The sequence below is a fragment of the Papilio machaon genome, chromosome 9, assembly GCF_912999745.1.
Source record: "Papilio machaon chromosome 9, ilPapMach1.1, whole genome shotgun sequence".
In the NCBI taxonomy this organism is placed as follows: domain Eukaryota; kingdom Metazoa; phylum Arthropoda; class Insecta; order Lepidoptera; family Papilionidae; genus Papilio; species Papilio machaon.
Window position 1 is genome coordinate 3111663 of NC_059994.1, and position 26249 is coordinate 3137911.

At 34.0% G+C, this 26249-nt stretch overlaps 1 protein-coding gene across 1 annotated transcript; it reads right to left on the reverse strand.

Annotated features, from left to right (window-relative positions):
• Positions 1-1714: 1714 nt before the first annotated feature.
• LOC106718683 (NADP-dependent malic enzyme) lies at positions 1715-25506 on the reverse strand. The gene is made up of 12 exons (XM_045679195.1): positions 25331-25506; positions 12680-12854; positions 10626-10784; positions 8094-8275; positions 7728-7908; positions 7288-7416; positions 6380-6562; positions 5798-6020; positions 4269-4411; positions 3434-3604; positions 2738-2861; positions 1715-1946 (listed from the first exon to the last, which is right to left on the reverse strand). The coding sequence occupies exons 1-12, from the start codon at positions 25357-25359 to the stop codon at positions 1786-1788; spliced, it is 1860 nt and encodes a 619-aa protein (XP_045535151.1). The 5' UTR covers positions 25360-25506; the 3' UTR covers positions 1715-1785.
• Positions 25507-26249: the final 743 nt, after the last annotated feature.

Consider the following 26249-nt stretch of genomic DNA (forward strand, 5'->3'; position numbering starts at 1 on the left):
CAAATATATACCATATAAAGCATCAGTAGCCAATTTAAAATGAAAACTTTGTAAAAAGCATGCATTAAAAATAATAAATAATAGATAAATAAGAAAATAGATAAAAAAATGTAAACTGACATTCAGAGGTTTATAATATTTTCAAATATAATATTAAGCTGTTTGTTTTTTGTAAAGGTATTTACGATTACGTACTTCAAATATTTGTGAATATTACAAAAAAAGTAAATCTGTTGTTGTTTTTTCCTCTCATCATATTGTCATTTAATGAGGTATTTAACTAATTCAACATTATTTGTAATAAAAGGATATTGAATTCAGTTATTACTTAGTTTTTAAGATAGATCAAAAATTATTCTATTTGCGCTCTTAAAATATTTTTCTAAATGTCTTTATTTAAACACATTTTACTGTGTATTTAATACTTATTGTGGTATAATACAATAATAATACATAAGTTGATGTTTAGATGTAATGCTGTGGTGACTAGATGATTTTTCAACAATTTCAAAATACCGAAATAAAAAAAAACACGAAATTGAAGGTGAAAAAAAAAATATTAAAGCGCTCACTCACTGTCTAAATAAGTTAGAAATTATAAGAAACTGTTTAAAAAACTAAGATAAAACATGTAATGTTTCGGCAGTAGAAACTCGTTAACTTACAAGGTTATCGTCATTAGTAATTGTTAAAAAAATATTACAACCTTTCTTTGCAAATAGGAAAAAGTTTTTCAAACACACAAGAAATACTGAAATTAACAAAACGATTGTTAGAATAAGTATAAAAACATTCCATAAAACAGAATGCCAACAAATAATGCTGAAAAGGCAACTAAAGTAATTCTAGTCAATAAAATGACATCTCCAGTGTTGCCAGTTTTTATATCCAAATAAATAGTGATGTAGTAGAATCGATTTTTTATAAAAATTAATCGAGATTAAATTTTTTTATTCAAAATCAAATTGCCTTTATCACTATTGTAGCGGCTTACTTTTTTTTTTGTAACAGTGACAGTTGCACTTGTCATTTTATTGACTGGAATATATAATCGTATATAGTTAATATTTTGTCACGATGAATAATTCTATATATTTAAAAATTTGTGAAACACTACCCACTATAAACACACACACAGACATATAAGTGAACACTAAGGACTACATCCAAAATTTTATATATTTAAATTTTAAATACTGAAGAATCTTCATATGGATTTACGACCATTATTCACGTTATATGTGAAAATACATAAAGTATTTAAGAACTATGAAATATGAGATAAACAGTATAATGTTAAAGATAAGGGCCTTACGAATTTTTATTTTGTTAATCATTTCTATATTATTTAGTAGTTGTAGTATTTTATAGTAATAAAAATGTATAAAATGGACAATATTTGAATTTACCTTATCGAGTCTACTTATGCCTGTTAAACTTTTGAATCACATAAGTAGAATTACTTAAGTAAAAAATTAAAAGTTATTGAATTTTTATATTGATAGACCCTTCTCTAAAAAAAATACATTAAGAAATAGATTTGGATGTAAATATTATTTTAAATAAAAAAAATATTACCATAATTAATATATCTCAAGTGACCTCAGAAAAAAAAATTAAATTTAAACATTAAAAAAAATTCAATCATATTGTAATACGTAAATATATATTTAATTGATCTTATTTAAGTGATCAAGTTAAAAAAAATCGATAGTCCAGATTGTCATTTTTATGGCAACACTGATTAAGTAATGGTGTAATAATTTATCTGTCATAATTTTAAGTTTAAATATTTTTGGGTACAGGTTGTATTGGTCTTACGTTAAACTTCTCTTCTGGTTTCCAGCCCCAGACCACAGGCATAGAGCTCTCATAGTTAAAGTTGTACATTTGGTTTTCCACGTGTTTCGATATATCTTTCGGCTCCGGATAAACTGAAGCTAGACCTAAAAAAAATATAAAAAAAAATTCATATAGTTATTTTACTTTATCATTTGATATTAATTGTAACTAAAGTTAAACAAAATAATATAACTTGATTGTCTAATCTAAAATTACATTGAAGATAGTAATTACAAGATATTTTTACTTTAAAGGAATATTGAAATATATATAAAAATATAGGAATTAAATAAAGTATTTAGTACTTAAAACAGAATATACATACAATGATAAAAAAAAAAAACATTTATTACTGTCAACACTAAACAACATATTGTATTTTATAGATTTCTATTAACAACTACGATTTTAGTTCCAAATAACAAAATATTTATTCAAATTGAATGCAAACGGAAAAAGCGAACTATTGTAAAATTTTTAATCAACTTGTTTGAACCATTCATCTTTATAATGGACTACATTTCTGTGATTAAAAAAAATAAAAAACTTAAAAAAGAAATTGAACAAACCATTGAAATTTTCCAATATTGATTTTTATTCATTTTATACCTGCGCATAACGAGAAATAAATATAATAAATCAAACAAAAAGAACTACTATTAAAAAATTAATTAAATCATAATAAATATAAAAAAAATTTGAAAAAAAAAACTTGAAGTGTTGAACAAATAGCCTATACTTAGAAGAAATAAGCTAGAAAAAAATGGTTGTGATTTTTGAAAACAAATTTTTCTTTGGAAAATTTCAGTTAAACTTAAAAAAAATAGTATACATTCCTGAAATTTGTATACATAAATATTAGCAATAAAAAATCTAATTTAAAAAATACACTTACCCTCATCGTAAGCCATCTTAGCAACCTCTATCGCGATAGAGAGAGAGACATCTTTCACCTCGGCCAGCGAGGGATAGATACGACCGATAGATAGATCTGCTTCACTCACGTAATTAGCTAAAGTCTATAAATATAAAGTCATCATTAAAAATACATAATTATGAGATACACCATCAAAAAAATTAAAAAAGCATTGTAACAAAATTTGTCTGAAACATAGTTGGAATTTTATACATTAACCTTCTTACTTAAATACAATATAAAAAAATACATTTTTAACTAAATTCCAAAACGAAGGCTTTAATCTTAATTTTAAAATTAAAATTAATATTTTAAATTTTTTCTTTAATATAATGTAAAATTTAATTTAATTTTTACTATAAATTTAATGTAAAATTCAATTTAATTTTTACAATTAATTTAATGTAAAATTTAATTTATTTTTTACTATTAACTAACTGTAAAATCTAATTTAATTTAAAAGCAATTAAAATTAATCTAATTCCACATTTAAAGTCATTTACATTCAATTAATCTTACTACGGATGAATGTTGCTTATCTCCAGAACGGCTGGATGGATCTTAATAAAAATTGGCTTAAATATAGAACATAATCTGGAAGGACAAATAGGCTAATAAGATTTTTTTTTAATTCCGCACTGATAGAGTTACAGGCGATAGCTAGTATAAACTCACTCTGGCAGCAGTCAGGAACATAGTCTCGGGTATGTGATGTGTGGCTGTGGCAATAACTCCGAGTGCAATACCGGGGAAGATGTAGGAGTTGTTACCCTGCCCAGTGTGGTATTCCTTGCCGTTGTACTTCACCGGCGGGAAAGGGGACCCCGAAGCGAAAATACAACGACCCTGGATAGTAAAATGAGACCAATATTATAAATGCGAATGTTTGTTATGGATGTTTTTTCTGATGGTATCTCCAGAACCTCTGAATGGATCTTGATGAAATTCGGCACAAATCTAGAGCATAGTCTGGAAGAACACATAGGCTAGTCGGTGAGTGATTTTTTATTACCGCGCGTACAGAGTCGCGGGCGACAGCTAGTAAATGTTTATAACTAAGTATTTCCAAAACGGAGAAATGGATCTAGATGAAATTTGGTATAGATGTAGAACACAGTCTGGAGAACACATGCCTATAGTCCCGGAAATTAATACGGTTTCCATGGGATACATCTGATGAACATGTTTACTCGATAGCTTTACAACAGTTCAACATTTCTTATTGAAATTTGACACAGGTATAGAATATAGTTTCTAATAAAACATCGTAATAATCAACCTGTTTTTTTAACTACACGAAAACGAAGTTGCCTAATCTATAGTATCTCTGTTCCAATTTCATACAAATCCATTTAACCTTTTGGAGGTTATTTCTAATAAGTATCCGAACAAACTTATACAATTATTGATTTGCAAGACTGTTGAATTGAACTAAAACTTTATCTAACGTTCGCTACAAAAAAAAATATGATGAAGTGGTTTTATCTGTAAAGTGATGTTGTAAACTAACCTCAGTGTGATCGTAGGCATCCTGTGCGGTGCACTCCGCCTTGCTGGTGGGGTTAGACAGTGCGAAGATGACCGGCCTCTCGATGTTCTTTGCCATCTGCTGCAGAACATTCGGTGTGAATGCTCCACCAACAGTCGAACAACCTGAAACGTTTAACAAATAATATTAATTAAAAAAAAACATGAATGGATTCGAATGTTAGGCTGTTAAAGGGACAGATGAAGAGAGTACATGTGGTTGAAATGCGAATGTTAAGATGGATGTATGGTGTAACAAGAGTGGATAGGATACGAAATGAGTATATTAGAGGAAGTCTGAAAGTAGCACCGGTAATAGAAAAATAGAGAAGTAAAAGGTTAGCGTGGTATGGACATGTTATGAGGAGGGAAGAATCGTATGTGACAAAGAGAACGTTAAGTATGAGTGTGGAGGTACACCTGTAGAGGTAGGCCTAATATGATAAATGCGAATGTTTGGATGGATGGACGTTTGTTTGAAGGTATCTCCGGAATGGCTTTGATGAAATTTGGGACAGATGTAGAACATAGTCTGGAAGAACACATAGGCTACTTATGCGTTTTTTTTTTATTCCGGGTGGACGGCGTCGGGGGACAGCTAGTACGCTATATTTATTACTAGATTTGTTTTTAATTATGTCGCGAGCAATTACTAGTTGGTTATAAATAATCTCAATATGAAATCTAAAAAGCAAAATTTATTTTATTTGAAATATCAATCAGTATTGAATTTCATATATTGTAAACAAGTTGGTAAACAAAGGCAAATAAATAACTAGTCTATCAGTTCCAAGGTCATGTCTTTCATTCATAAAATATTGAAATTACCTTCATAATTAATTACTCAATAAAACATCGACTGACAACAATAAATATATCAATATAAATTTCACAACGAAACATATTTATCATCGTACTAATGTTTGCTTGGTTACTAATATGATAAGTCATGGCAAATACTTTCAATAATAAACCACTCGAATAACTGCTCATTCTGTAAACTTTTCATGTTGGCCCGACTTGTGGGTTTTCACTAACAAAAAGCTTGTATAAAAATCTTTTCATCCACACATTCGTATCAATAGTTACATGTATAAACCTTTTCGTATACAAGGATACTTGAATCTCCGAAACGTACACACTACATTGAATCGTCGACGGGAGTCGTCTACTCGATCAATACAAAAATAAAGACTACATGTCATCTTTATAGATTTGCTCCACCATCTTGAAAATTCCATCGACTTATCCGACAACGGTCTCGACATACAAGTTGCGAACGACTGTTTTTAACGACTAAAGAAAAATGTCGCCGACGCAGCCTGTGTACGAAACTATATTACATTGTATTGCGTAAGTCGCTTAGCGACTAAACCCGGCAAGTTTCAAAGATTTACGTTACATTGTAAAAGGGCCTTAATGAAGGTTTCAATTGCTTTTTTAGTTTTTTTTTTTTCAAAATTAAATATTAAATTGCATAAAAAACCTAAAGTTATAATTTAGAATACCCACCAATAAGACAACTGGGCTTGATCTTGGCAACGCAAGCCTCAAAGTCTTTCTCCGGTTCTATATCTTTGCCAAAAGCTTTCGCATGCTCTGGTACTCCGCCCTCCCGTCTCGTGGACAGAAGACCGTCCACATCAAACATGTACACTCGCTCCCTCGCCTGTCTCTCTGTCAGACCTTCCGACATCATAGCCGCCACTGTCAAGTTAGCGATGCCATTGGAAGCCTGAAAAGAACATTTCATTTACTAATCTATCTATATATATAAAAGAAAGTCGTGTTAGTTACACTATTTATAACTCAAGAACGGCTGAATCGATTTGACTGAAAATTGGTGGGCAGGTAGCTTAGAACCAGGAAACGGACATAGGATAATTTTTACCCCGTTTTCTATTTTTTATTCCGCGCGGACGGAGTCGCGGGTAAAAGCTAGTAGTTCATAAGAAACGGAATTCTTACCATGATTAAGCTGTAAACAGTTTAAAAACCACGAAAGTTTAAAGTATAACATGAGAGTATCAATGAGTAAACAATTACAACTGTCTAGTCTAGGGAAAGGACATTTAAATTCCATAATTTACTCACAGACCCCGCTCCTAGGAAGAGGTATATATTCTCGCTGAGTTTCCGTTTAGTGACCCTGACTGCGGCCATGAGACCGGCCACGGCCACGCTCGCTGTGCCCTGGATGTCGTCGTTGAATGTGCAGTATCTGTTCCTGTACTTCTGGAGTAAACGTCCCGCGTTTATTAGAGCAAAGTCTTCGAACTGTAAAAATAATCAATACGGTCAAAAATAGAGATAGAATTCAATAAAGCCATCTTTTTTATCACACTACTTTTTAATTACTTAAATTAATTTAAAAAACAACATTTTAATCTACGCTTAATATCGCACTCACAGTAATTAAATGACCACTAAAGGCTTAGATTTAGTTTTTAGTATCTACATTGGTGTCTGAATTTTTTAACCATTTGAGTCCGAATGCAGATAAACCACAATTCATGTTTTCTTAATGAATTACGACGGAAACCCAAATTGTGCTAGTTTTATCCCCTTATAGATTGAATCTTTCCGTCCATTATCGCTAACAGGCGTAACTGCAAATGACAGATGTCAGAAACTGTTCCCGTCCTACTTTAAATTATTGCAATACATCTTTACGACAATCTTGATTTAAAAATAAAGACAACATCCTATATACATGTAAAAAAGGTGTAATAAAGGGTGCGATATTTTTCCCTTCTAGGGCAGATTGAATCCATACAAACAATCGGACCAAGATATTTTTGGTTATATAGACTCAATCAAACCAATAAAAAACCCTTTGGGCCGATCGACCTACTGATCAATCCACAAAACCAAAAGAAAAATCCCTTTATGAAAAGTATATTTCATTACGATCAAAGCCAAAATGAAGTACACAGAAGTATCTCAAATTCCATACACGGCCAAATACATCCTATTTCTGTTTTTCAGTTATTTTTACTCACCTGTAGCAATGTGTTCTGTCCGTATCTCTGTACACACGCCTCCATGAATTCGTCAATAAACTCATCGTATTCCTTCCCTCTTGTACGCCGTTGTCGCAGTCCGATGTACAGGGGATCTTCCAACAGATCCTGTTGAACAAAACTCAATCTTATCTCATCATACTTAAGGTATGTTTTACCTTTGATAACCAGAATCATTGCACCTTTAAGTATCTACTATAGATATTTCCATGTACTCTAAAATATATTATTTCTTATTTCTTTGTTTATTATTTTCTAAAACGACTATGTAAAGCGACAAGTCAATCCATATATTCTGACATGAATCCTTACATTAATTGACTTGATTCATAGTGTTTGTTACAACAAGGTTGTCGCGATTGTCAATTCAACTGTCAAATTGTCATTGTCAGTGACCATGTCAATGAACTGGAACATACCTGATTGTCAGTTCCAACATCGAGAGTGATCGGCAAACACTGGTGGGGTTTGATACCGGCAAGGGCGGTGTATAGCGAGAGCTTGCCGACTGGGATGCCCATACCGTACGCCCCCAAGTCACCTAGACCCAAGATCCGTTCACCGTCGGTGAAGACTATCGCTCTTACATCAGGCTCGGGCCTACAAATACATCACTAGTTGCTCTAACTTGCTACCAGGTATTTAGCAATAGTAAATATGCAATATAGTAATCCAATTAGTAACCGGATAAATGGACACTGGAGTGGAAAAAAGACAAAAGCGTAGAACAGCTTTTTGTGGTAATAGCTAAAATGTCAATCAAGTTAAAACGTGAAATAACTTACCAATTCTTCAATATGTTAAATATATGTCCTTTATCATTGATAGTGATAAAGAGACCTCTAGGCCTTCTGTATATAAGGCCGAATCTCTGACACGCCAGACCGACGGTCGGAGTATAAACGATTGGCAAATATTTCTCCACATTCTCTGATAAAAGTCTAAAGAATAACTTCTCATTTCTGTCCTGCAATAATTCATTATCACTGTAAGTACGATAGCACTATTAAATAACTACTTATTACATAAGCCAAATCTACCAAAAAGTCGAAGTATTTAAAATTATATATTGAATCAAATCAAAACAGAATTACTTTGCGAAATTAATATTGCAAATAATAATGTAACATGCGGCAGTAAACTTTAACGAAATTAAAATTGATTAATAGTACTTGGGTACAACAAAGTAAGCATGGATAATAAACCAGCCTGTTATAAAAACCAATATAAATAAGCTATTAATTTTTAATACATAATTATAATATTAAACAATGCATAAATTTTAAGTTTCTATATATACATATACACGACTATATATATACAACTACGGCTATATATAACAAAATGCGTTAAAGCAATGAAGTTTATAATGACTGAATAAATCTAGACGTCGCAACCATAATTGACCTATGTAAAGTTTCATCACCAGGTCACTATACGTCCCCACTGAGGTACTCGGAGCCTACCCTATATAGAGGTGACTAGGCCTTAGTCAATCACTGGGCCATAGTACGGGTTGGTTGCTTTACATAACTTCGAATAAACACGATAGTACATGGCGGGATTCGAACCCAGTACCTGCAGATTGCAAGTCAATTGCTTAACCCCTGAGCCACGACGCTCATGTAAAGTTTACCTCTGTCAAACTGAACATAATGAAAACTCTATTAGAAAAAAACCTAATATGTAGTAATAAAGAAAAGATTTTTATTTCCTTCCAAAATTGTCTTGTTTAAACCCTATCAATTCAAAGCGGATAATCTTTCCTTCGAGGGGAAATATTAGGTCCTTACATATGAAATTGGCGTTTTTCGTACTGGCCACTTTAATCACGAATTTCTCCTCTTTGGTAAGGAATTCCAAATTCAAATTTGTACAGCTATAGACTCATGTATTTGTGGTTCGATGACCGTCATTCATTTGTTTTTTTTCTTCTGTTTTTTTCTGTTTGCGTCACTCATTTAAAAAAATGGAAAACTTAAAATATCGCATTATTTACGAGTACGAGTTCCGCCGTGGCACTAGTGCTCCGGAAACGACTCGAAGGGTGAATGATGTGTATGGCGGTCGTGTTGCAAAAGAAAACACAGTTCGTTTTTGGTTCCAACGTTTTCGTTCTGGAAATTTCGATCTGCAGAACAAGCCCCGTGGACGGCCTGAGACTCAAGTTGATAATGAAGAGTTGAAGGATATTGTGGAAGCGGATCCATCGCAAACCACGTCCGAGTTAGCTGCAGGCTGCGATGTTAGTGATAAAACTGTTTTAATTCACTTGAAGCAAATTGGGAAGATTAAAAAGCTTGAAAGGTGGGTACCTCACGAATTGACTGAAGCAAACCGGCAAACGCGCGTCGACTGTTGGTTTACATTACTAAACCGGCACAATAATGAAGGTATTTTAAACCGAATCATTACCTGTGATGAAAAATGGGTTCTTTACGATAATCGGAAGCGCTCAGCACAATGGTTGGATCCTGGCCAGCCAGCCAAATCCTGCCCCAAGCGAAAATTAACCCCAAAAAAGTTACTTGTAAGCGTTTGGTGGACTAGTGCCGGTATTGTTCATTACAGTTTTCTCAAATCTGGCCAGACTATTACGGCTGATGTCTATTGTCAGCAATTGCAAACCATGATGGAAAAGCTAGCGGCTAAACAACCTAGGCTGGTCAATCGCTCCACGCCACTGCTGCTTCACGACAACGCTAGACCACACACTGCGCAACAGACGGCCACTAAATTAGAAGAGCTTCAATTGGAAAGTCTGAGACATCCTCCGTACTCCCCGGACCTTGCTCCAACAGATTACCATTTTTTTCGAAATTTGGATAACTTCTTACAAGGGAAAAAATTCAACTCCGATGGGGCAGTCCAAATCGCCTTCAAAGATTTTATTGATTCCCGTCCGACTGGTTTTTTTAGTAAAGGGATCAATGAACTACCTATGAGATGGCAAAAGTGTATAGAAAATAATGGTTCATACTTTGATTAATTAAATATATTATATTAAAAAATATTCGACTTTTTGTTCCTCCCATACAAAACGCCAATTTCATATGTAAGGACCTAATATTTACACAAAGGTCGGCAAAGTCAAAGTTTTCTGTCGTTTTCATTGCATATTATAAAGAAAAACATTGTCAACAAACGCTTATCATCAAGGTCGACTATGTTTGCGACATCAAACGTGGTCTATAAACAAAAACAACTAATCTTCAACTATCAAATATTGCGTGCAGAAATAGTAAGAATGATCACCGTGTATAAAATAAACGTAAGGCATATTGCATATCAATGGTACCTTTATTGTTTTTAGTCACCTGTAACTCGACGAGGTAAAGATATTTATTCAAATTGTCCTCATATCTGTCTATAGATATTCTACAGATGTCCAGTTGTTCCTCTTGAGTTTTAAACTTGGCAGCCAATAAGCCGTGTATACCGAGAGCTTGCCGCTCTTCTAGTGTGAATGCGAGACCCTGAAATATTATGTGATTTTAGAAAAGTCATAGAAAAATCATATAGAGTACAGCGCAGCGTAAAAAAGAGCAATCAATAACATCTTTTCAACGGGAAACATGTATGAACTTGTGTTATAGAAACAAGTGATATCAATCATTATTTCATGAAGCGTCATTCATTCTGATTTGAGTATATATAGCAGCTGAATGCTTTTCCAGATTATATTTTTGAATTACAATTTATTCATTGAACACTAGCTTTTACCCGTGACCCCGTCCGCGCGGAATAAAAAAAATTCACACAAGATAAAAAAGTTCCTATGTCCGTCTCCTAGTTCTAAGCTACCTCCCTATCAATTTTCAGCTAAATCAGGTCGAACGATCTTGAGTTATAAATAGTGTAACTAACACGACTTTCTTTTATATATATAGATTTACAGGATTACTACTAACCGTTGATTTCTGAGACCAAAATATCGATATTCCTGTCATTATCTCTGAGAAAACATAGATAACAATATATTTTAAACGGAGATTTTGGTATCAGAAACCCGCGGTAAATCCACTACTCAAGTTAGAAACAATTGCCCACTCCAAGAATCGAGAGTTGATAGATTCCTGTAACTTTGATGTACTAATTTTATTCGTTAAGTTTTCTAAATTGTAATTACGTTAAACTTCTTTTATATAAAATATTTTATTTTTCATGCTATGTGATAACAATATATCAAAATATCAGTCAACCTAAATCACTTAAGTTCACAGAAAATCGTAGTATTTATCATATCTTATCATTTGATAACAATTTTGCAGTAAAATTAAATCAAATGATTACAAGTAATTCGTCACATTATATAACTAACGTGTGCGTAAATTCAATGACTACTTAATACTATAAATATCAATCCGTCTAAATTAATAATTTTTATCATAATTACCTAACAAAAATACGCATAAATATTATCATTGTTATCTCTTATTATTACATCATACTAGCTGTCGCCCGCGACTCCGTCTGTGCGGAATTACAAAATCTTAATAAGTAACTAAATTTCATCAAGATCCGTTGATCCATTTCGGAGACAACAAACTTCAATCCATCCATCCATGCGAACGTTCGCATTTATAACATTAGTAAGATTAAGTCAACACAACGAGGAAAAATAATTAAGAGAAATAAAAAGGGAGAACAACCATACAAAACCATTTATGTAACAAACGAAAGATATTTAAAGAAATAGAGGAAAACGTACTCATGATCAATAAACAAAATCTTTATGCCAATGACAACAAAAATAATTATTACCCAACAAACAACAACTCAAAAAAAGTTTGGCATATTTTCAATTCATTGGCAATATGCAACATATGACGAAAATAAACCATTCAAATAATGTTGATATATTACGTACGTAAAAAAAAGTTGGTGACAATATTGGCAAACATTTGAATAACTTATTAAAGCAAAAAGTAATTTTTTTATCATTTTGGCCTAAATTACTCAAAGATAACAGTAACGAGTTAAATAATCTCGACGTCTACGTCTGTATGTACATATGTATTTGTATCTGTTACTTTGATTCGTGTAGAACAGGGATACCCAAACCTTAAAGCATTGCTTATTCTCACTCTGTCTTCTTGTATTGACGTATTGACCTAAATCAGAATGAATAATAATAATTGATCTTAAATGTATATAATTTGGCCATGGGGGTCTGAAGTAACAGTTCATTTTGGAAAAGGCGCTACTAGTCCAAAATAGTTTGGGGATCCCTGGTGTAAAACAAAGATTTTACACATGCAAAAAAATTGTTTCAAATTTGAAAATAAACCAGACAAAATTATGATGAGTACATTACTCCTAAATATACGTCGATACCTTTTAGAGATAGTTTGAAACAAAAAAATTATACCTTATTGAGGCGTGGGTCCCTCAGATGGTCGATGCCTCGCACCATATTGGGGCAAATAATGTTGCCAGTCACTTCGTGGTAAGTTCTGCATTGTGGTACTGATGGATCCAAGAACACTGGGGTATTCGTTAGGGCGTAAGGTAGAGCCCTTTTGGGACCTATATTTGTACAACATCTGAAACAAAGAAAATGTTAACATGAAATTTTAATCTAAAATGATTTAACACGTACTAGAATGTTAACAGTGAATATAAAACAAAAAAAAATTATTTAGTACTGTAGGGGATGTTCCTCTGCTGAATCGACTGGCACCACGTTGAGCGCCAGATTGTAGGGGATGGGTGAGAGATAAGCCGAATTGGCCTAGTAACAACACCAGGTATTTGATTAACCGTTACAACCAAAGCAAGCGGTTATTTTATTAAGTTAGGCCGTCACTAGCGCAAGCAGCCTATATTAAGAGAAGGAGCTATTCGCTTTATATAATTAGTCACCAGGCGGCAAGCTAATATATACAAGGCAGAATCGCTCTTAGAACACTCTTTCTCCATCTTCTTAATCCAAACGTTTACATAATAAATGAATTAAGTAAAACCATACGACATTCGTCACCGCTTTATAAAACATATGTGGCGCCATCTATGATTCGCAGTCGGAACTAATGGGTTGTAGTACTATTGCGGACAGCGTCATTCGTATTATGTTGGAATATTTGTTACAATCTCCCCCTCAGTTTCAGAAGTAGTCCCGACGATGAAACTGGAAATAGAACTCTTCTGATTAGGTGGTCGTCCTCTCTTTCTGAGTGGTCGGACAGGAGCCGGCAATGATTGGGTTCCTTCGGTATTTCTTATAAGGTTGGAGTGCGGAAGTATGGTATGTGCCAATCAATGATTCGGGATCGTCTGCGTTTGCAATTTTATAAGATGCAGGATCATGTTGTTCCACTATTATATATGGACCATCGTGTCGGGGAGTAAACTTGGCGCTATATCCTTTAGAGGCTCTGCTAATTGAATGTACATTGGCAAGTACCAAATCTCCCATTTTGTATTGAGGACTGCTCCTCCGCGTCTTACCATAGTGCTTCTTGCGTACCTCATTATTGTCATTCTCCAGGGCTTCAACGATTCGAACTATGGATGAATCTTTTAGTTGCTCTGCGCGGATGTCACCGGCACTGCGAGTTCGCGTATCAACTGAGATTGCACAGGTAACACATTCTGCTCTAGTCTCATCGGTACATGGTGGACGAGACTGAGTGTCTGCGACTACGTTTGTACGGCCAGGTTTGTATTGAATAGTTATATCATACGCTTGTAGCTGTAAGGCCCATCTGGCTAGTTTACCAGTAGGTGGTTTTAAGGACATAAGCCATTTGAGAGCTTGATGATCAGTGACTACAACGACGGGTAGCCCTTCTATATATCCTCTGAATTTCATCACAGCCCAGACCACTGCCAGAGCTTCTCGTTCTGTCGTTGAATAATTTCTTTCGGCGGCAGTTAGAAGTCGGCTTGAATATTCCACAGGGTGTTCATCTTCACCCTCCCCCTGGATCAGAACAGCTCCCAAAGCATAGCTGCTAGCGTCAGTCTTAATAATGAAAGGCTTGGTCTCGTCGGCTTGACGCAATATCGGTGCAGTTGTAAGTCTGTGCTTAAGTTCGTCATAAGCTTTCTGCTGTTCCGTAGACCATTCCCAACTGGCTGATTTCTTAGTGAGTCTAGTTAGGGGCGCAGCGATAGTGGAGAAGTTTTCGATAAATCTTCGATACCAGGAACAGGTTTGTAAAAAGGAAACTAAATGGCGGACATTATTTGGCACAGGAAGGTTAACTATTGCGGCTGTTTTCTCAGGATCAACCTTTAAGCCAAGTGGTGTAATGTAGTGACCTAAGTACTTAATGGTCGAACTACAGAATCTACATTTCTTCAGATTTGCTGTGATGTTGAATTCCCGCATCCGCGTAAATATGTTTGTTAGGTCGGCCAGGTGTGTCTCAAATGTCGTGGAGAACACGATTAAATCATCCAGGTAAGCGAGGAGTTTGACACCGCTCAAGGTTACACGAAATCGGTCCATCAACCTCTGGAAAGATGCCGGCGCATTTCGTAAGCCAAACGGCATTCGCTTGAAGACGTAGATGCCAAAGGGAGTGATGAATCCAGTTTTATCTACATCTTCTTCTTTAACCTTGATCTGCCAATATCCTGATTTCAGGTCCAGGCTTGTCATGAATGGCGTTGGTTTCGCTTCGTGCAACAGGTCGTCGATTCTGGGAATCGGATAAGTGTCTGCTACTGTAATTGCGTTTAGTCGGCGATAATCTACGCAAACTCGTATCTCTCCGTTTTTTTTTGGGACCATGACTACTGGGGCCGCCCATGGTGTAATGCGAGATTCAATGATACCGTCTTTTACCATGATGTCAATTTCCTTGCGGAGGATCTCTCTGCGGGGCTGAGACAGCCGATATGGTGGTACAGAAATGGGCCCTTTATCGGTTGTGTTGATGGAATGTTCGACATGCTTTACAGGTTCACCATTGGGAGTAAACACATCCTCAAAATGCATCAATAGACGTTTGAGTTGTTCTTGTTGATCTGCATTCAGCGCATCGTTAGGTGGCAGGGTAATATCCAGGGCATTAATACCTATATCTTCACTTTTGGATGCCGGAAAAAGTGCCATGGAGTGCGGGGAAAATTCTTCATCTAGCCGTTGGGAATTCAGTTGGGCGTCTTTAAACATGTACTCTAGCCTGGGTGAGTAGCCGTCGAAAAGCGTCTTCGCCCGTTTCGGGGAGTCAGTTTGAATTGGTATGAGACGATAAGCACTTGCCGTCTTGGCGCTTTCACTTGGTAGTCCTGGATCTCCTTTTGTTTTGTCAGGGATTGATGCATCAGGATGCTCATCTACTTCATTTTGTGCCGTAATTGGAGCTATCGCATAAGCCACGCGTTCATTTGATTCACGAATTCTTTTGGGTTGTGTTAGTGGCTTATGTTCCGCAGTGCGAGTGTTAAACGTAACAAAGTCTTCAGTAAACATTTCGTAGACCTTATCTGGCTCATCTATAAAGTGCCAAGTAAATTGAGGTAAATTCAGGACCATTAGGGCGTCTGTGAGGAAACCTATACCCAGCAGAGTCTTGTTATCCTCGCAGTTGGGTAGCACCATAAAACTGGCGTTGAACACCCTTTCATGTATTTTCACGTCTACTTGTACAGTTAAGACGGTGCGTTTCTGTGTTATTCCATCAGCTAGCGTAAGATCCACCTGCTCTGATTTAAACTGGTATCCTTGTTTAAGCAGGCCGCGATACAGAGAGTGAGACGCGACGTTAGTCTTAGCACATGTATCGAGGTATGGATATCCTTTAATTCCGCCAATCGTAGCAGGCACAACTGGTCTGGGCTTGGCTTCGATGTGAGCAGAAAAAGCACAGAAACCAACTTCTTCTTTAATTGACTTTGAAGTTTTGCCAGAACAGTTGGGGCAGTTGGTACGGACAACTCCTGGCGCGCCGCAACCGTAACAGGAGAATCTGGGCTGTGATGGTGATGGGGCTTGGGTTTGTACCTCGTTTGATGGCAGATAGGCAGATTCCTTCTCTTTCTTTAATCTCTTTCTGCATTCATCAAACGTGTGGCCTGGATTTTTACAATAAGCACATCGTACCCTGGTTGATGGCTTTGCGGCACGAAGGGGAAATTTGTTATCAATATTTGACTTTCTTTCCTTAAGCACCTGTTCTATACCACGCGCAGACTCGATTAATTGATCGTAGGTGTTGATGGAAATCCGTGGGGCCTTATCTCTTATCTCGAGGCGGAGCAGATGATAAATCATGTCGATCTGTTGAGTCTCCGGGTGTTTGGGCTCGGGAAGCAATGAAAATAAAACTCTCTTCTTAGTTATAAAATCTTCTGTAGACTCAGTCGCATCTTGTTTTATTGTTGTCAGTTCCTGGTAAAGAATGTGTGCTAATTTCATTGGCGCAAACTTGTTTCGTAACTGGGCCTCAAAATCCGGAAAAGTTTTAATTTCATCCTTGACGCCTTGCCACCAGATGCCTGCTTCTTTATGCAGCACCAAGGGTAGACCTTTCAGCAGCTCTGCATCTTCAATGTCTTCAAGTTCTTTGAATAGGCGTAGTGCCGATAAAAATGACTCAACCGCTTCTGTTTGTTTTTCTCCATTGAAATGCGTTTTACACTTGGTCATGTTTCCACGCTTTCCCCGTGTGAGCGCCATAATCAGCTGTTGTTGTTGCTGTTGGTTATGCTGAAGCAGCTGTTGAAATTGCTCAGGAGTGAGGGCCATGTTGTGTTGTTGTTGCGTAGTCCCAGCCGTTGCTGTAAGTCGTACTGACCTAGTGATGTACCTCGGCTGATTCGACTTGCCCGCGTTGGTCGCCAGATTGTATGAGATGTACGTCGGCTGATTCGACTGGCCCGACGTTGGTCGCCAGATTGTAGGGGATGTTCCTCTGCTGAATCGACTGGCACCACGTTGAGCGCCAGATTGTAGGGGATGGGTGAGAGATAAGCCGAATTGGCCTAGTAACAACACCAGGTATTTGATTAACCGTTACAACCAAAGCAAGCGGTTATTTTATTAAGTTAGGCCGTCACTAGCGCAAGCAGCCTATATTAAGAGAAGGAGCTATTCGCTTTATATAATTAGTCACCAGGCGGCAAGCTAATATATACAAGGCAGAATCGCTCTTAGAACACTCTTTCTCCATCTTCTTAATCCAAACGTTTACATAATAAATGAATTAAGTAAAACCATACGACATTCGTCACCGCTTTATAAAACATATGTGGCGCCATCTATGATTCGCAGTCGGAACTAATGGGTTGTAGTACTATTGCGGACAGCGTCATTCGTATTATGTTGGAATATTTGTTACAGTACGTATATAGTACATTTTATAAAAAAAAATAACTAAACATATTATATTAATAATATTACATATTCTAAATGTTGGTACTGACATCTGTATGTAATATTATTATTAGGTGAGCAACAGATGCAAATATGTTCAATTTATTACGAGTCACGACTTCGACTGAACCACATTTTACCAGAAGTAGCGGTAAATTAGTCATAGGTTACCTACGTGATGTAACACAACGAATTCAAACTGTACGTCACATTCAAAGTAATAAAATCAGACAATTAGGTACTTTGCTCGGTTCCAGGTGCCGGATTAACCACACGCATAACATATACAATAGATTTTTATAAATATTTTCCAATGCAGTAAGATGCTTACCTAACCGTTGGTTTCTTAGACCTAATGAAACATATCGTCATCCCTGTCATTATTTTTGACAAAACAGAGATAACGATATGTTTTAAACGTAGATTTTGGTCTCAAAAACCCACGGAAAGTCAACACTTCCGACAACATCAGGTTTCTGTGACGTCATACATATAAATACGACAACGGCTGCAATGGAGATCAAGATCAAGACGTACAAAGTCACGTTTTTTCATATCGTCTATCAATAACGTGTTGTTTAACAAAATAAATCACTCTTTCCTTTCCATTTCATGGCTAAGTTTATACGAAGGGAAAAATAGGTGATGTAATGTTGACGTCAGTGTATATTTATGATAAAAATATTCAGAATAAGCAGAAGCAAAGGACGATTAATTTTACTCTCCCCAGGAATCGCTCCCTTATACACTATTCGTAATGTATGAAATCTGATTTTCGCATCTTTACTACATTTTTCTTGACTTACAGCAATAAACATAAAATAGATATTTATTTGTGTAATTCTATGCAATAACAATCATTGTATCTATTTATAATTTGCAAACTTGCAATATAACAAAATGTCCAAGGTATAAGTTTACAAGAACAAACAATTGAATTAAATTTACGTGTGTTGATATATTTTTATATTTATTTTTATTAGGTAATAATATCTAACTCGGTAGTTTTATATTTGTTACAAAATTACGTGATAGTAAAAGCATTGTTGATAAAATTAAAATACATCTCAGATAAGGAGAATTACGTCAATGTTAGAGATAAATGTATTTAAATTATGTTTAAAAAATATTTTGACTAGAAATCAAGTTTTGGACGCTACTTGAATTTAACTTAAATTAGGTGGGAAACTGGAAAACTTTTTCAAATATGGAATTTCATAATATTTTTAAATACCTGATGCAATATTATGCTTGTAACATAATTCTGGTCGGATTTTACACATTGCAATGTATTTCTCGCTCAGCTTGCGGTGAGGTAAAATCGTCAAAGGAAATCGTTATCACAAGCGCTAACAAGAAAATTTTAATTTATTTTTTATCGCTTAAGCAGTAACTTTAATTACCTATAACAAAATACTGTTTTTCTATAAAAATAACCCCAAAATGAAATTCCGGTACATTACATTTTTCTTGGAAAAATATTATATTTTCCTTAAGAAGTTCTATATTACATAATTTTAAACTATACCTACGAGCATTGTTATCATCTACTTAGACATGTTAAAAGGCTTAAATGACGTCGAAATAATCCCCACTTCAGGCGTTCACTGAAAGCATTGTCACATATAAAACCTCTATACCAATACTGTTGGAAACGTTAAATACGTCATAACAATGGAAATCAATACCCGAGGACGTCATTCAATATCGACTTACTCAAACAAGAACTTACTGTTACGTTCGAACTGTCTTTGAGTTAACTCTTACTAATAAGAAATGTGGACTGAATCGCAGCCAAAATCGATAGTGGTTTAATTCTGTAATCTTTCGTTTTCAGAGTTATGACTTCTAGGCATTTTTATAAATGTTATAAGGTTACAAACGAACTATCGACCACTTGAATTCGCCAAAATAGCGAAGCGGCAACAGATTGCAGATACGCTATCTACCTTTAATCGAAGATGGACACGCACACAAATATAATATAAATTGTATAAATTATCATACGATTTCACCGTTTAGTTTCATGTCATACATTTTGGGAAGAAAAATATGCGGCTTTAATACTTATTCAGAACTTCATGGAAATAAAATTGTCACAAATTCATTCAGGCCGGAGAAAAACGGAAATATCGAGTCACACACAGTTATACGAAAAACAAGATATGAAAAGACAAGTGTGACAAGGATTTTATGGATCTTTATAAGTATTGACTTATTAACGCTATTGCACTTTAGATAAGTTAGTCGGACGATTATAAATATTGATGATTGACTTCTGGATATAGTAAAAACTTCTTCAAATGAACACTAAAATTAACAGTCTACTAAAACAACGTTTATTTAATTACATGTGTTGCAGTAAATTACAGAATTATTAGTTACAATTAACGTTTCCTGATAACTACATTGTGCGTCGAGGCTGGTAACGCGCCCATAGTCATGGCTGGTCACTGCTCACGTCACTGTCAGTCAGTCAAGTCACTGCTCACGAATGTAGTTATTTTAGCACCATCATAAGATTAGCAAGTGTGTCATACGATTGGTCACTATTTCAATTTATGTATTTGTCATATTTACACGAGTATTACAACTTTTCACATCTTATATAAACCGATTAGCATCTCCAACTATCTGAAGAGTAATATGCGGTAAAAGTTTTTTTTTTGTGAAGTAAGTTTGGATTAATTTAAAAAAGGACGAAAATGTAACTTTCCATTTATAATCTGTTGAAGTCTCTGTCCTGAAGATTGCCTAACCTATTCTGCAGTAAGGAAATATTGGCTTATAACATCACAAGTACACTTACATTCGCTTAAAATTATTACTAGTATTTTAGATACATTTTATTTTTCCCGTTACAAATCATTATTAATCAATAACTATTTTTACTTATTATTCATTTAAAGGCTATTTTCGTAATCGTATTCACAGACCTAACGCTTCTTCTCAAAGTAAAATTCTTAATCAATTATTTGTAGATTTTCGAAATGCCGTAGAATATGCTACGGGGGATAAGGTTGCGTCCGTAGATCGTAGATTTTTCTATTTGGCCTGAAAGCCGTAGAACACGTTAATTTTCGTAGCATTAGCTACACAGCAATCAATTGACCACTAATATATGTACTGCCATATAATTTTTTAATACTTTAAGTTACGCAAGTCTGATGAAATCATATTTAAATGCATATTCAACAAGATTAACCACAACATGAAATACTTATTTTTGTTTTAGAATCCACAAATCCCGAGTTCAAGAGTGAAAATGAGATGAAAGGGAATCCAGAGTAATTCAAATTTTATTTTTATAAACAGAACTGCGTAATAAATTTTCGTCCAGTAATCATAAATTACAAGGCAAAACAGTCACTGACCTGGATTTGTGTTCAAAGAATTCCAAATATTGAGTTGATACGACATACTTTATTAATACAACACATTCTTTTCATATATTATTTCATATCTTATTACATGTGCGTATCGTGCTCTAACAGTTAACACACAGTATGATGTATTTTAAATTTGAATACATTACATATAGAAATGTAAGGGAGCATGTAATACCTGAGGGGTTGTAGGCTTGTTGCCAGTATAATAGTTACGTAAGATCAATTGCGGCGTTAGGGTAGGGCCAGGTGGGGCGTCTGCCCAGGGCGCTAGAGTCGGATATAGAGGAGCGTCTGCGGTACCCCCATGTATATTTGGAAAATTTCCCCCGCCACCAAAAAATATTAGGCGCCGCATAAATATCTTCCGAGATAAAAATCCCTGTTTAAAACATATCTTCATCCCTCTCAATATGTTTGACGTAACAGAGATAACAATATTTTTATAAACAAATTTTGGTCCCAGAAACCAATGATTAGTGGATGGGGCCAGAAAATGAAAAATCTTTGAGACAAAATTGAAATTGTCAACTTTCACATCATATTGGAGTACAATTATTGCCAATTTAAATTTCATATCAGTTAATACAGATAGCTAGGTAGGCCTTGTAGTATTCAATTTTTTAAAATAAGACTATAAAAAAGTAGACTTGTCAAAAAACCTGTTATATTGTCACTGAATATATTATTGGCTCACAACTAATGCCAACATTATAATGATATTTCAGTAAAAACAAACACATCTCATTTAACATCTCAATAAATTAGATTTTTGTAAATAAAAATAATGCTAAAGTTCATTCAACTTTAAAAACACAAAGACAACAAATCATTCATTGACCTTTAACAAATAAGCAGAAATTTTATACTCTTTACTCGGATTACAATTTACTTTGCACATATTGCATGTCTTATATCTAAGCATAAATAATTTCAATTTTAAATTTTATTTACAAAATCAATAATGGTCAATACAACTTATGGTAGAAATACTATTTAGAACACATATCTTATTATTGAACAATATGTTTACTAACAAATAATACACATCTTAGTCTAAACCAATTTAAGACCCATCAGAATACTGTGGTCACAGATCAGACAATGATAAGTACATTTTTGCTCAGTATGACTTATTAATATAGGTATAATCCCCAAAAAATGCTCTTTCATTTGGTCATACATTTGGTCATATATCCTTAATTTTAAAAATATTTTTTTTTCATATATCAAGTGTTTCATATATTAATAATGCCTTGAAGATTTCTTAATAATTTAATTGCTTGCCCTGTAAAGTAATGAAATTGTATTTTTCATATTCTGATCTATGGCCACAGTATGTTGTTGCACTAATACACCATCTTCTATTTAATACAAATAAGATAAAATGAAAACCTTTATAAAAAAAAAAAACAAATTATGACTGATAATCTATGGAAAATTAAGAGGGTGTCTTTATACAATTTTTTAAGGAATACTTAGTTTTACTAAGATTTTTCTAAGGTAAAGTCTGCTGTGGGTCTTAAAGGGGCATCAATATGTAAATACTATTAGGCTTTAATAGTTAAGATCCACCTTTTTAGCCGACTTCAAAAAGAAGGAGGTTATCAATTCGACTGTATTTTTTTTTTTTTTTTTTTATGTGTGTTACCGCGAAACTCGGCCCCTGGTGGTCCGATTTTGATAAAAATTATTTTAATCGAAAGGAAGTGGAAGGTGGGTCCCATTTTTTTGTTTTTTTTTTAAATAACTAGAATACTAGTAGATTTTGAATATAGCTTCAAAATTTGTTGCGGAAATTAGGGACATTTTTGCTTTCAGCGCTTACGTAGGCTAAACTATAAGACCTACATAAAAATGATGTATGGCGAATTGTAGCTCTTTAAATGTGCTAAATAAAAGTCCGCGATAGCATATATCTATCTTTTATAGTTTTCTCACAATAACCATTTTTTTTCTTTAGAAACATTAATTAAATTCATGCCCTATTTCCGACGCTATTATTCAAGTTCAGTATTAACCCTTATGTAAATAAATATGTTCATTATCAAGAGAATTTAATGTAGATTATATTTGCAATTGAAACTATATCATTCTGTCTAATAGTTTAGGAGATATCGTAAGAATAAAATTACGCGGAAACGAAAAATGCTACATCGCGTTACAATGAATAGCACAAATTTGCTTTCTGGGCTTACGTAGGTCAAACTATATGACCTACATTAAAATAATGTATGGAGTAATTATAGATCCTTAAATTTGCTAAATAAAAGTCTCAGGTGGCATATATCTATCATCTATGGATGTCTCACAAAAACCATGTTATTGTGAACAAACTTCGATTAAAATGCACACGAAAAACAGCGTCGTAAGCTTACGGCGCTATTATATTATATTCGATATGAATCCTTATCCAAATAAATATGTTTGATGGCTAGAGTATTAAATGCAGATTACATTAGCCTTTAAACTATGTAATTCTGATCAATAGTTTGGGAGATATTAAATAATTAAAAACTACGCGCATTCGAAAAATGCTAGTGCGGCGCGCGGCTGGACAAAATTAAAGGCACGCTACGATGTATTAGTTCGTTAATTTTCAATTTGTACATCGATTTTGATAATTATTTCATTGTTTAAAGGATAAGTGGTTATCTGGTGCATTCTAAATTAGTTTTTGAATTGAAGTACACACATATTAAATAGGAAAGTCCTTTTCTTTATTTGTCTTATTTATGTCCTTATACGTATTAAGGAAATTTGTAATTAAACTTCAAATTCACTAAAAATTGAGAAATAAAACAAACATTTTAAGAAAAAAAAATAGCCGACTTCAAAACAAAAAAAAACTATCTCAAACAAAATGCGCTCAAAAGTAACTTAAAAAAAACAATTTCAAACAAAATGCACTCAAAAGTAACGTAAAAAAACAATTTCAAACAAAATGCACTCAAAAGTAACGTAAAAAAACAATTTCAAACAAAATGCATTCAAAAGTACCATAAAAAACAATCTCAAACAAAATACACTAAAAAGAAACAAAATAATGTCATGAAAACTTCTTTCTTTCTTTCTTCTCTCTTTCAAAAACCCTCTAAACTCTAAAGAAAGTTCTCTTATTTCTTGTAACATGTCTATATTGTATAATTATTGTTATTTTGGAGTCGGTTTCGGCCTAAGTAGGGACATAAACATAAGTATGTCTAATACATCTCAAATATAAAATGTCACCTATTTACTTTGGCCGACACCGACTGCGAAATAACAATAATTATACAATATAGACATGTTACAAGAAATAAGAGAACTTTCTTTAGAGTTTAGAGGGTTTTTGAAAGAGAGAAGAAAGAAAGAAAGAAGTTTTCATGACATTATTTTGTTTCTTTTTAGTGTATTTTGTTTGAGATTGTTTTTTATGGTACTTTTGAATGCATTTTGTTTGAAATTGTTTTTTTACGTTACTTTTGAGTGCATTTTGTTTGAAATTGTTTTTTTACGTTACTTTTGAGTGCATTTTGTTTGAAATTGTTTTTTTTAAGTTACTTTTGAGCGCATTTTGTTTGAGATAGTTTTTTTTTGTTTTGAAGTCGGCTATTTTTTTTTGTTACTATCAATATCAAAAAGTACATTTAAAAAAAAGTTAAAATCTGTTATTATTTTATAGATTTTATTTTACTTTTTTAATTAGTAAGAAAATATTTAGTTCTTATAACTTAAACGATAATTATTGATGGCAATGACAAACAGCTTTTCTGTTATATTTTTATCAAATATAAAATATTCAAACTAAGTGGTTTATTTAAACCTACAAAAATTACAATCGTTATTCACGAAACTACGTCATTCCTAATAAGCTGTCTAAAATTAATTGTTGGCGTAAGTGCTATTTTCATTTAAAAACAAAATGTTTTAGTTCCGCTTATATTTGAACGGTTACGTGGAAGTAACGACCGAGAAGATCAATAAGAGGCGGACGCTAAACATCGACAAAATATTTGGGATTTCTGAAAGAGAGACGACACTAACAAAACGTGAGACCTTGAAACGGATCACAGTACGAAAAATACTTCCTAGAAACCATGCGATCACGATTACAGAAAGTACCGTAGCAATATGTAAAAAAATTGCGCGTGGTTTAATAAAATATACAACTTAATTAAATGTTACTTAATCCCTTATTTAGTTAATACAAACCGATTACTAAATATTCATTGCTCATGAATGCGTTATTTTTTAATTTGTATACAATTCAAATAAAACACAGGTGTCACGTTATGTAAACTCCAAAAATAAACGAAAAGGTACTTACTTCAATGACCTCGGGACACACGAAAACATTTTAAAAAATATATTTCATCTACTATAATGCAATTCACAATTATTGTACGTTTCACTCTCCGAGTACTGTGATTATTTTAAAATATTTTGTTAACGCCCTCCATGTGAGGCTATGCGTGTAGATTTCGGATTACGTTCCGTTTCTGACTGTTTCTGAACTAGGGATGTTGATTCGATCCGATACTTCGGTGGTTGGCACAATGGAATACGATCGGTTCGATTTTTGTTTCCATACAATTGCATTCTGTCCGTTGGTAAATCGATAAACTATTATAGTGGATCGGATCAAAAAGTCTGAGTTATAAATTTATAAACTACTATATTGAGGGTAACCGAAAATATTTATTCTAAACACTATTCCTTCTTTATTTACAAACCATATTCTTATTGCCACGAACAGATTAATACTTCACTGCTACAAAAAATCTAGTTGTTAAGTTTGTTAGATAAATAGCTATCCCGTTCTTATTTCAATATATAAACAAGTTCGCCATAATTTCTTGTGAATGTGATTATTGCTTTTGTTGTTGAATATTTAAGAACTATGGTGTCCTTATCAATGTAGCAATTTCCAGTCCTCCCTTTCTTGTGCCATACTGTTTACCTTCCGATTATTGATTGGTTTTTAAAATTTATGGTACGAATTAGATCCAAAAAATTGTTTCGTTAAGTTTAACAATACCTAAATGATACAGTGTGTTACGATCCTTTGCAATCCAGAAAATCGATAAAAGCTCTTGGATCGTTCATCTCTATTCTGAATTCTACTTTATAATCTGTCTTTCGCTTTTGCACAGACTGCCACCACTGCCACAGATCTCTGCTCTCTATAGATATACTACTAAAATACTGGATAAGTCGCTGCTTGGAATTGACAGCTTTTGCTTCGA